The 13,749-nt window shown below is 42.2% G+C and overlaps 1 protein-coding gene across 1 annotated transcript in view; it reads left to right on the plus strand.

The window, feature by feature from the left end:
* LOC143955511 (uncharacterized) overlaps positions 1-11,557 on the plus strand; it is a 95,280-nt gene extending 83,723 nt beyond the window's left edge. Inside the window, 5 exon segments of the mRNA XM_077465545.1 lie at positions 910-1,050; positions 5,095-5,223; positions 5,339-5,488; positions 5,611-5,758; positions 8,097-11,557. Of these exon segments, the coding sequence (XP_077321671.1) occupies positions 910-1,050; positions 5,095-5,223; positions 5,339-5,488; positions 5,611-5,758; positions 8,097-9,559 (2,031 nt within the window). The 3' untranslated portion in view covers positions 9,560-11,557.
* Positions 11,558-13,749: the final 2,192 nt, after the last annotated feature.

Here is a 13,749-nt window from a genome sequence, read left to right on the forward strand (position 1 = left end):
GAGGGGACACACGGGGGGGCACACAGGGGGACACTGGGGAGGGGACACACAGGGGAACACTGGGGGGACACATAGGGGAACACTGGTGGGGGAGACAGGGGAACACTGGGGGGACACACAGGGGAACACTGGGGGGGACACACACTGGGGGGACACATAGGGGAACACTGGGGGGGACACACAGAGGAACACTGGGGGGGGACACACACTGGGGGGACACATAGGGGAACACTGGTGGGGGAGACAGGGGAACACTGGGGGGGACACACACTGGGGGGAACACTGGGGGGGACACACAGGGGAACACTGGGGGGACACACACTGGGGGGGAACACAGGGGAACACTGGGGGGATAGCATACAGGGGGGTAGTGTGGGGAGGGGGAGAGCACACTGAAGTCTGGCCCAGGCCCATACAGCTGTATTGCAGTGCCCCCTCCCTCCGATGGCGGCCCTCCAGTAAAAAAATTAAGTTTCACTAACCCTGGTCACCCAATGCCTGTAAGAATACCGCTAACGGCGCACTGCTCCCTGCGGCCCCTCCTCTCTTCTCGTCCGTCCTAGGTGATGTAGTGTACAGTGCATGCACCTGCGACAGACGGGAGGGAAGGAGGGGCCGGCGGGGAGCAGTGCGCTGTTAGCGGTATTATTACAGCCGCTTTAAGGGGCCTCTCGTTGGGCCGGCCACGGGCCCCTAATGGGTCCGGGCCCTTGGACGGTGACCGAATGACCGATGGGTCAGTCCGCCCCTGACCCTGATCATAGAAGAATGTCTCATCCAAGATGTGGTTATTATTGAGGGAACAATGTGTGGTGGGGACTTTTCAGCATCGCAGTGTAAAACTCCGAAAGAGATTGGATCTGATGAGTTCTGAATATCCTCTCCTAGTACATCCATTCCTGGTGGTAGAATCCTTTGGCAGTGAAAGTGATGAAAGTTCCGATCTGTGGTATAAATCTGAGCTGTGATCAGCTGGTCGGGGCTGAGGACTCAGATCTGGGCTCTACTCTTTACACTGAGCACTTACCGGGCTCAAGTGCGGAATCCCCGGTGAGAAGAGGAAGTTTAGATCCCTAATGATACAAACAGTGAGATTGGTTACTTTATTTCATGGATTTTCTTGCAAGAATAATTGATGATGATGTCAGATGTGTAAATTTACTAGAATGGGACATGTTCCTTGGTGTGCCTCATAAAACCCACACAACATGACGGATATTTAATCAGTGGGTCCTGTGTATATATTACTAATCATTTTAAAGCAAATCCAAATATATTTAAAGAGTTACTATATATGTGTATCAATTTTCAGTTTTGTGAAAAATTTACATATTAAAACACTGTCAATGTGTCAGTGATTTTCATGAAATTTTTTCATCTTTTGTATTTTACATGAAATATAATCAGTGTGCAATAATAAAGAAAATGAGTTCTTTGTAAATAAAAAATGATATTAATCCTAAAGTAAAAATAAAGGAAGTAAAATGGAGTAGTTTCAGTTTCATATACATACTGTATTATTATATCCCCTGAACATGTATTAGCCTCTTGAAGACCTTTTCTGGCACTTTTTGAGTTTAAATCTGTATCTCTTGCTAGAAAATTACCTATAACCCCTAAACATTAAATATATATTTCTTTTAGCAGAGACCCTAGGGAATAAAATGGCGATCGTTGCAATTTTTTATGTTACACAGTATTTGTGCAGCGGCTTTTTGGGGGGGAAAAAAATACACGTTAAAAAAATGAAAAACACAATATATACACCCCAATTTTTTTTTATAAAATATTAAAATTATTATTATATTATTATTATGTTACACCGAGTAAATAGATACCTAACATGTCATTCTTGAAAATTGCGCACTCTTGTGGAATGGCAACAAACTACGGTACTTAAAAATCTCCATAGGTGATCCTTTAAAAAAATTTCCAGGTTACCTGTGCGGTTTGAACATCGTTTACATATGTGGGCACGACCTACGCATGCGTTCGCTTCTCATTCGTTCGAGCTCGGAGGGACGGGGAGCTTTACATTTTTTCTTATTTCTCTTACTTTTTATATATTTTTTTTATACTGTCCCCATTGAAAATGTTTTGATCACTTTTATTCCTATTACAAGGAGTGTAAACATCCCTTGTAGCATGGCAGGTCCTCTTTATTGCGAGATCTGGGGTCAAAAAGACCTCAGATCTCCAGATCTCACATTTACACTTAAAAGTAAAAAAAAAATAAAAGATAAAAAAAATGTGGCCCTTTTAAGGCCATTAGGCGGAAGTGATGTCAGACTTTGCTCCGGTCCTCCAAGGGCATAGAGTTAAGAGGAGGGCCATCTTGCCATCATGCGACTTCCTGCTCATCGATACAAGGAGATCGGATCATTTCCCCTTTTACCGAGGTTCCTGACGAGTAGGGTCAGTCCAAGGACTTCATTTGTGCACAGCACAATTTCCAGATACCCCAAAGTGGGACTCTTCTCAACAACATCTCAGTGTTATCCCAGCGCACCTCAGACCACCACCCCACCAGAGGTAGCCGTCCTCTGGTAATACAGGCCCAAGCCTGGTGAGATTGCCAATTTAGATTCCCAACCGCTATATTACTGGAACTGACTTCATCTCTTACTGCTAATTACCACCTCATCTGCTGTGCATGTAATCTCTCTCTGATTAAGTTCCATTGGGTGTAGGCCCCGTCCTTAAAAAGTAAACCATGCCTGTTTTGTCAAGCAAATCCATAACATAAAACAAAATATCTGATCATCCAAGCCAATAACAAGACCCCGTTCCTGTCTAACGGAGTGCCCCCTAATGGGTTCCCTAAAATAGGCAGCACTTGTACCTTTTTAGTTTTCTGTTAGCAGTCAGTCTTTTCACCTAGCAGCAGACTCACACAGTAACAAGAGCAAGAGAGACAGCCCTATACCCTTGTTATATGCAACCTGATTTTCATCATTGTCAACAAAGTTACCATTCTCCTCAAATACACCGGTGACTTCTGGCAACTCCACCAATACCAGTTTGTTTTCCAACACAGTTTTTGCCAAGACATGGTTTTTAATTCACGTATAAGGTTTCTGCTGGATTTTCACCTTGTCTCGGGTCTTCTGTCTCAGGAGGGATATTTGCTATCTACAATCTGGCTAGCCTCCTCTTGGTCTGGAACAGCAGATATAGTCCCGGTTCCACTATTGAACATAGAAAACTCCCGCATTACAGATAATAAACGGTTTTACCAAACCATCCCAAATCTATTTTATCTGTGCTCTGATCAAAGGTGCTCCGAAGTGCCAACTCATCAGATGCCGGAGACACCTAAATATCTGGTGACTGAAAATGAAACACATTTTATGATATCACATCTATAGACATCACAGTTGCATTTCCATTTTTTTACTGTGATCCTGTTGCTCTGCACTGAACACCAGAACATTTCCTTCTCTGCGAATTTGTGGCTCTTCATTAAACACGGCAACAAGATAGAGGAATGGACTAGGAGGCAGCGGGGACAATGATGAAACCTAAAGAAGACTGCAGTATTTATATTCAACACAAGGTGGTGATCTAACTTGGAACACACAGACAGGAAATGAGGTAACTACAGACAGGAAGTGATGTAACTACAGACAGGAAGTTACGTAATCTAAGGACAGGAAGTGTTTTGTAAACAGGACGGTCCCAGTAAAATCGAAATTAGAGGGAAGTAGAGAGGAGACATTACTGGAATTGGCAGCAGAGGAGGTAATAAGATTTTATTTTCTATTTATACCCAGTAACCCCCCTCATGTCCGTTCTCTTCCTCCATAGTCACTGTGATGTCTTATGGTTTATAGACCGGATACATCCTAAATATAGAGCTATTTATCTAACTGTCCATCCAGAGCCTCTGGTTTATAGACCAAATACATCCTAAATATAGAACCATTTATCCAACTGTCCATCCAGAGCCTCTGGTTTATAGACCAAATACATCCTAAATATAGAACCATTTATCCAACTGTCCATCCAGAGCCTCTGGTTTATAGACCAGATACATCCTAAATATAGAGCCATTTATCCAACTGTCCATCCAGAGCCTCTGGTTTATAGACCAAATACATCCTAAATATAGAACCATTTATCCAACTGTCCATCCAGAGCCTCTGGTTTATAGACCAGATACATCCTAAATATAGAACCATTTATCCAACTGTCCATCCAGAGCCTCTGGTTTATAGACCGGATACATCCTAAATATAGAACCATTTATCCAACTGTCCATCCAGAGTCTCTGGTTTATAGACCGGATACATCCTAAATGTTTAACCATTTATCCAACTGTCCATCCAGAGCCTCTGGTTTATAGACCGGATACATCCTAAATATAGAACCATTTATCCAACTGTCCATCCAGAGCCTCTGGTTTATAGACCAGATACATCCTAAATATAGAACCATTTATCCAACTGTCCATCCAGAGCCTCTGGTTTATAGACCGGATACATCCTAAATATAGAACCATTTATCCAACTGTCCATCCAGAGCCTCTGGTTTATAGACCGGATACATCCTAAATATAGAACCATTTATCCAACTGTCCATCCAGAGCCTCTGGTTTATAGACCGGATACATCCTAAATATAGAACCATTTATCCAACTGTCCATCCAGAGTCTCTGGTTTATAGACCGGATACATCCTAAATGTTTAACCATTTATCCAACTGTCCATCCAGAGCCTCTGGTTTATAGACCGGATACATCCTAAATGTTTAACCATTTATCCAACTGTCCATCCAGAGCCTCTGGTTTATAGACCGGATACATCCTAAATATAGAACCATTTATCCAACTGTCCATCCAGAGCCTCTGGTTTATAGACCTGATAGATCGTAATTATATCTCCTGATTTTTCTGAGGTGTCAGGAGGTCACTGTCTATTTCTCCATGGAGGAGTGGGAGTATTTAGAAGGACACAAGGATCTCTACAAGGACGTCATGATGGACAATCAGCCGCCCCTCACATCACCGGGTAAGAGGAGACTTTATTGTAAAGGAGAGAGCAGTACGGAGGCTCCACCTAGATCCCCCATCATCTGATAAACACATAGAAACAATGTATTCAGTCAGTGTGTGTGTTTCCTACAGATGGATCCAGTAATGGGAACCCACCAGAGAGATGTCCCCGTCCTCTGTATTCCCGGGATTCCACACAGGAAAATCACACCATCCCCCACCATCATCAGGTAGGTGGGACTGATCATGTAGACCTAAAAATATATTTGCGGTATGGGGGTAACATTCCTATATATCATCTCTTGCTCCTTTTTACGAATGTATTCTTTCATTTTTGGGGTTTAGGGTGAAAAACTTAAAGGCATTAAGGTTGAGGTTAAAGAGGAAGAAGAAGAGAGGTTGGTGAGTGGAGATCAGCAGTCTATGGAGGAGGGTTGTCCTCTGTATTCCCTGAATTCTACATGGGAAGATCACCACTATACAGAGAATGATCAGGTAGATGAGACTGGGCGAAAAAACTCAAAAAATAATTCTATAAGAGGACATTCTTCTATGTCATCTCTTATTATTGGCAGCAGTGTTTCCAGATGTTATATTTTATCATCTCTGGAATTTAGAATGAAGAACTGAAAGACATCAAAGTTGAGCATAAAGAGGAAGAAGAAGAAGAAGAGAGGTTGGTGAGTGGAGATCAGCAGTCTATGGAGGAGGGGGAGATGATTATGGGAAGTAAACTGGAGGAACCTTCTCTACATATGGACACAAGTAAGTCATAAACACTAAATGGAGAAAGTTCACATTCTACATATCTAAGCATAAAGCATGTAAACTGAAACATGGATTGAGATATACCATGTGTCCACTGAGTAAAAAAAAAAATCCAAAGTGGCAGTTGATCCAGGGAAGGGCAGAAAATCCACATAAAGTGTGTCCATAATTCATTAAGTTAACAGCTTCAGCCCGGAAGATTTTACCCCCTTCCTGACCAGAGCACTTTTTGCGATTCTACACTGCTTCGCTTTAACTGACAATTGCGCGGTCGCGTGACGTGCCTCCCAAACCAAATTGATGTCCTTTTTTCCCACAAATAGAGCTTTCTTTTGGTGGTATTTGATCACCCTTGCGGTTTTTATTTTTTGCACTATAAAAAAAAGAGCGACGATTTTGAAAAAAAACTTATTATTTTTTTACTTTTTGTTATATTAAATATCCCCCAAAAATATATATATATAAAAAAAATGTTTCCCCTCAGTTTAGGCCGATACGTATTCTTCTACATATTTTTGGTAAAAAAATCGCAATAAATGTTTATTGATTGGTTTATGCAAAAGTAATAGAGTTTACAAAATAGGGTATAGATTTACGGCATTTTTATGAATATTTTTTTTTTTACTAGTAATGGCGGCGATCTGCGATTTTTAACGTGACTGCGACATTATGGCGGACACATTGGACATTATTACTGACACATTTTTGGGACTATTGTCATTTATACAGCAATCAGTGCTATACAAATGCACTGATTCCTGTGTAAATGACACTGGCAGTGAAGGGGTTAACCACTAGGGGGCAGTGTATGGGTTAAGTGTGTCCTAGGGGTGTGTTTCTAACTGTGGGGGGTTGTGGCTACATGTGACACGTCACTGATCTCTTCTTCCGATCACAGGGAGCAGAGATCAGTGACACTGTCACTAGGCAGAACGGGGAGATGCTTGTTTACATTAGCATCTCCCCGTTCTTCCTCTCTGTGAGACGATCGTGGGTATCCCTGTGGCGATCGAGTCCGCGGGACCTGTGACCCGACTCACGTAGGTCCCGGCTGGTGCGCACACGATGGCACGGCGGCAAATTTAAAGGAACATACCCGTACGCCCATTTGCCCAGCTGTACCATTCTGCCAACGTTTATCGGCATGGGCCAGTCAGGAACCGGTTAAAAGAGTTCCCTCTTTGTTTATAATTCCCCAGATCAACATTTTACAATGATTCTTACAAATATTAGATACTCTTCCAGTTTGCTAGAACAAGTTTCTGTGGAAGAGTATGAAAGGTCCATCTCCATTCCTTAATATAATGTCATGTTCCCAACAAATGAGGAGGAGATACTGTACACCATATGAAAGGTCCATCTCCATTCCTCAATATAATGTCATGTTCCCAACAAATGAGGAGGAGATACTGTACACCATATGAAAGGTCCATCTCCATTCCTCAATATAACGTCATGTTCCCAACAAATGAGGAGGAGATACTGTACACCATATGAAAGGTCCATCTCCATTCCTCAGTATAACGTCATGTTCCCAACAAATGAGGAGGAGATACTGTACACCATATGAAAGGTCCATCTCCGTTCCTCAATATAACGTCATGTTCCCAACAAATGAGGAGGAGATACTGTACACCATATGAAAGGTCCATCTCCATTCCTCAATATAACGTCATGTTCCCAACAAATGAGGAGGAGATACTGTACACCATATGAAAGGTCCATCCCTATTTCTCAATATAACGTCATATTCCCAACAAATGAGGAGGAGATACTGTACACCATATGAAAGGTCCATCTCCATTCCTCAATATAACGTCATGTTCCCAACAAATGAAGAGGAGATACTGTACACCATATGAAAGGTCCATCTCCATTCCTCAATATAACGTCATGTTCCCAACAAAAGAGGAGGAGATACTGTACACCATATGAAAGGTCCATCTCCATTCCTCAATATAACGTCATGTTCCCAACAAATGAGGAGGAGATACTGTACACCATGTAAAGGATTTATCTACAATTCCTTATCTTTATCCAGCTGATGTATCGCAAACAATGTAGGACTTGAGGGCTGCATGTGACCCTGTTGTACTTCTTGTGAGGCTCTCAAACATGGGCCGCCGTAGTTGGAGTTTTCCTTACCTAGATGATTACTCCGGCAACTGAACTGCCATTGGTTGGTTAAATGGTTTAAAAAATTTTTTTTCACATTTTCATTTCACCCTTGTAGTCAGTTTTCTCTCTCTCACCATCATGCCCATTGTATACATATGACTTCTGAATACAAGATGTATGAGAACAGATATGACTTATATTAAATATTGCTTTCCAGCAGATGGACGGTGTTTCTGGAATATAAATACATCGGAGGGACATCTTATTATATCTCCAGATTGTAAGGCAGAAGATACTGACATTCCACAATATTCTCCGAAAGTGAACACTTACTGGTTGACAAGATCCACAGATCCTTCTAATCCTGAGGAAACTTCTGAGAAATCTCATACTATGATTTCAGATGCCCATCTAAGATCAATGAGTCCTTCTAATCCTGAGGAACCTTCTGAGAAATTCCACACTTTGACTTCAGATGTCCATCCAAGTTCTCACAGACCAACAGATCCATCTAATCCCCAGATATCTTCTTCGAGCCATAAGAGGGTTCACACAGCAGAGCGTTCACTGTCATGTCATGGTTATTGTCAGGAGTGCAGGAAATCTTTCACTACAAAGAAAAACCTTCTTAGGCACCAGAGAATTCACACTGGTGAGCGTCCCTATCCATGTTCAGAGTGTGGGAAATGTTTCACTCAGAAGCAACAACTTATTGTACACCAGAGAATTCACACAGGTGAGCGTCCTTATCCATGTTCAGATTGCGAGAAAAGTTTCATTCGGAAAGCAGTCCTGGTTTCCCATCAAAGAATTCACACCGGTGAGCGTCCTTTCTCTTGTTCAGAGTGTGGGAAAGGTTTCCTTAAAAAAGCAACCCTTATTATACACCAGAGAAATCACACAGGTGAGCGTCCTTTCTCTTGTTCAGAGTGTGGGAAATGTTTCATTGAAAAGAAACATCTTCTTAGACATCAGGTAAATCATACGGGTGAGCGTCCTTTTTCATGTTCAAAGTGCGGAAAAAGTTTTACTTGTAAAGGAGAACTTGTTGTACACCTGAAAATTCACACGGGTGAGCGTCCTTTCCCTTGCTCAGAGTGCGGGAAACGTTTCCTTAAAAAAGGAAATCTTACTGAACACCAGAGAATTCACACGGGTGAGCGTCCTTATTTATGTTCAGTCTGCGGGAAATCTTTCGCTCAGGAAGGAGCACTTGTTACACATCAGAAAATTCACACAGGTGAGCGTCCTTATTCATGTTTAGAGTGTGGGAAATCCTTCATTCATAAAAGAGACCTTGTTAAACACCAGCAAATTCACACAGGTGAGCGTCCATATCCATGTTCAGAGTGCGGGAAATCCTACATTCATAAAAAAGACCTTGTTAAACACCAGAAAATTCACACAGGTGAGCGTCCCAATTCATGTTCAGAGTGTGGGAAATGTTTCAATCTGAAAGAACACCTTTTGCAACACCAGAGACTTCACACAGGTCCAGATCTTTCACTCAGGAAGGAGCAATTGTTGAACATCAGAGAGGTCACACAGGTGAACGCCCTTATGCATGTCCAGAGTGCGGGAAATCTTTCTCTTATACAGGAGGCCTTGTCAAACACCGGAGAAATCACACTGGTGAGCATCCCTATTCATGTTCAGAGTGCGGGAAATATTTCAGTGTGAAAGGACACCTTGTGCAACACAGGAGAATTCACAAGGGTTAGCGCCCTTATTCATGTTCAGAACGCGGAAAAGTTTTCAATCGTAAAGGAAACCTTCTGAAACACCAGAGAAGACACACCGCAGAGCGGCCTCATTGCATTCAGAGTGCGGGAAACGGTATACAGATCAAAGAAATCTGAGACATCAGAGAGAACCCACCTGCTGATTCTTATGACAAATGGACGATGGCTTTTCCAGGTGGAACTGCTGAGTCCATAGAACATCTGGAGGACAAGAAAATCATTTTTCAAAAGGGGCACATCCCGGGAAAAACAAATATTTAATTTCTAGGTGGAGTTTGATGACATCCTGGATGAGACATTCTTTCTAGGATCATGGACTACGTCCCCACCACACATTGTTCCCTCAATAATAACCACATCTTGGATGAGACCATGTGTGGTGGGGACATAGACCCCAATCATAGAAGAATGTCTCATCCAAGATGTGGTTATTATTGAGGGAACAATGTGTGGTGGGGACGTAGACCCTGATCATAGAAGAATGTCTCATCCAAGATGTGGTTATTATTGACGGAACAATGTGTGGTGGAGACGTAGACCCTGATCATAGAAGAATGTCACATCCAAGATGTGGTTATTATTGAGTGAACAATGTGTGGTGGAGACGTAGACCCTGATCATGGAAGAATGTCTCATCCAAGATCTGGTTATTATTGAGAGAACAATGTGTGGTGGAGACGTAGACCCTGATCATGGAAGATTGTCTCATCCAAGATGTGGTTATTATTGACGGAACAATGTGTGGTGGAGACGTAGACCCTGATCATGGAAGATTGTCTCATCCAAGATGTGGTTATTATTGAGGGAACATTGTGTGGTGGGGACGTAGACCCTGATCATGGAAGAATGTCTCATCCAAGATGTGGTTATTATTGAGGGAACAATGTGTGGTGGGGACGTAGACCCTGATCATAGAAGAATGTCTCATTCAAGATCTGGTTATTATTGAGGGAACATTGTGTGGTTTGTGTGGTGGGGACGTAGACCCTGATCATAGAAGAATGTCTCATCCAAGATCTGGTTATTATTGGGGGAACAATGTGTGGTGGGGATGTAGACCCTGATCATAGAAGAATGTCACATCCAAGATCTGGTTATTATTGGGGGAACAATGTGTGGTGGGGATGTAGACCCTGATCATAGAAGAATGTCTTATCCAAGATCTGGTTATTATTGGGGGAACAATGTGTGGTGGGGACGTAGACCCTGATCATAGAAGAATGTCTTATCCAAGATGTGGCTATTTATTGAGGGAACAATGTGTGGTGGGGACTTTTCAGCATCGCATTGTAAAACTCAAAAAGAGACTGGATCTGATTTGTCCTGAATATCCTCTCCTAGTACATCCATTCCTGGTGGTTGAATCCTCCGGCAGTGAAAGTGAAAGTTCCAATCTGCAGTATAAATCTGAGCTGTGATCAGCTGGTCGGGGCCTGAGGACTCAGATCTGGGCTCTACTCTACACACTGAGCACTTACCAGGCACAAGTGCAGAATCCCCGGTGAGAAGAGGAAGTTTTCGATCCCTAATGATACAAATAGGGAGATTGGTTACTTTATTTCATGGATATTCTTGCAAGAAAAATCTACGATGACATCAGATGTGTAAATTTACAAGAATGGGACATGTTCCTTGGTGTGCCTAAGAACACCCACACAACATGACGGATATTTAATAAATGAGTCCTGTGTATATATTACTAATCATTTTAAAGCAAATTCAAATATGTTTAACCACCTCAATGCTGGGCACTTACACCCCCTTCCTGCCCAGACCAATTTTCAGCTTTCAGCGCTCTCACACTTTGAATGACAATTACTCAGTCATGCAACACTGTACCCATATGAATTTTTTTTTTACACAAATAGAGCTTTCTTTTGGTGGTATTTAATCACTAGAGTGTTTTTTTTTGTGCTATAAATAAAAAGACTGTAAATTTTGTGAAAAAATGCCTTTTTCTTTGTTTGTCATAAAATGTTGCTAATTAGTCATTTTTCTTCATAAGTTTTGGCCAAAATGTATACTGCTACATAGCTTTGGTAAAAATAACCCACATTAGTGTATATTATTTGGTCTTTGTGAAAGTTGTAGCGTCTACAAACTATGGTACCAATCACTGAAAATTGATCACATCTGATCAGGCCTTTAGTACATCACGTGAATCTAAATTCTTGAGACACTAACAAGTCAGGAAAGTACTAATACCCCCAAAATTAGCCATTTTAGAAAGTAGACATTCCAAGGTATTAAGTGAGTTTTTTTAAGTTGTAATTTTTTTCCCACAATTTTTTGCATAATTAAGATTTTTTTTTTTTTAAATTGTCACATTATCAGGTTATTTCTCACACACAGCATATGCATACAACAAATTACACCCCAAAATACATTCTTCTATTCTTCCAGAGTATGGCGATACCACATGTGTGAGACTTTTACACAGCCTGGCCACATACAGAGGCCCAACATTGAAGTAGCACCTTCAGGTGTTCTACGAGCAAAAATGACGCATCTCCTTTCTCAACCACCTATTACGATTTTGAAGGCCCTGGAGCACCAGGACAATAGAATTGCCCACAAAATGATCCGTTTTGGAAAGTAAACAACCCAACGTATAATCTGAGGCATTATGAGTCTTTTGAATGGTTCATTTTTTTCCAGAAGTTTTTGGAAAATGTGGAAAGAAAATTAAAACTTTTTTTTTTTTACACAAAGTTGTCAATTTATAAGATATTTCTAACACATAGCATGTATATAGCAAAAATGACACACCCAAAATACATTCTGCTACTCTTCCCGAGTATGGTGATACCACAGGTGTGAGACTTTTACACAGCCTGGCCACATACAGAGGCCCAAAATTGTAGTACCTTCAGGCATTCCAGGAGCATAAATTACACATCTCATTTCATTCCTACCTATCACACTTTTGAAGGTCCTGCAGCACCAGGACAATGGAATTACCCACAAAATTACCCAATTTTGGAACGCAAACACCCCAACTTATATTCTATGAGGCATGGGCTGCAGATAGGTACTCGGGTACTCTGGGCTGGAGACAGGTACTCAGGTAACTTGATGAGCTGCAGACAGGTACTCGGTTACTGTGATGGGCTGGTGGCAGGTATTCGGGTACTCTGATGGGCTACAGATAGGTACTTGGGTACTCTGATGGGCTGGTGACTGGTACTGAGGTACTCAGTACTTATATGAACTGTGACAGGTACTGGGGTATTCAGATGGACTGTGACAGGTTCTTGGGTACTCAGATGAACTGTGATAGTTACTCAGATTAAATGTGACAGGTATTCAGATGAACTGTGACAGGTACTCAGATGGACTGTGACAGGTACTCGGGTACTCAGATGGACTGTAACAGGTACTCAGTTACTCCGATGAACTGTGACAGGTACTCAGATGGACTGTAACAGTTACTCGGGTAATCAGATGAACTGTGACAGGTACTCGGGTACTCCGATAGACTGTGGCAGGTACTCGGGTACTCAGATGAACTGTGAAAAACACTTGGGTACTCAGATGGACTGTGACAGGTACTCAGATGGACCGTGACAGGTACACGGGTACTCAGATGAACTTTGACAGGTATTTGGGTACTCCGATGAACTGTAACAGGTACCCGGGTACTCTGATGAACTGTGACAGGTACTCGGGTATTCAGATGAACTGTGACAGGTACTCAGATGGACTATGACAGGTACTTGGGTATTCAGATGAACTGTGACAGGTACTCAGATGGACTATGACAGGTACTCAGGTACTCAGATGGACTGTGACAGGTACTCTAGTACTCTGGTACTCATATGGATTGTGACAGTTACTCGGGTAATCAGATGAACTGTGACAGGTACTTGGGTACTCAGATGGACCGTGACAGGTACTCGGGTACTCAGATGGACCGTGACAGGTACTCGGGTACTCAGATGGACTGTGACAGGTACTCGGGTACTCAGATGAACTTTGACAGGTACTCGGGTACTCAGATGGACCGTGACAGGTACTCGGGTACTCAGATGGACTGTGACAGGTATTCGGATAAACCGTGACAGGTACACGGGTACTCAGATGAACTTTGACAGGTATTTGGGTACTCCGATGAACTGTAACAGGTAC

This window comes from Lithobates pipiens, unplaced genomic scaffold (assembly GCF_037356315.1).
Source record: "Lithobates pipiens isolate NorthernLeopardFrog02 unplaced genomic scaffold, aLitPip1_a1.2 Scaffold_35, whole genome shotgun sequence".
NCBI lineage: Eukaryota > Metazoa > Chordata > Amphibia > Anura > Ranidae > Lithobates > Lithobates pipiens.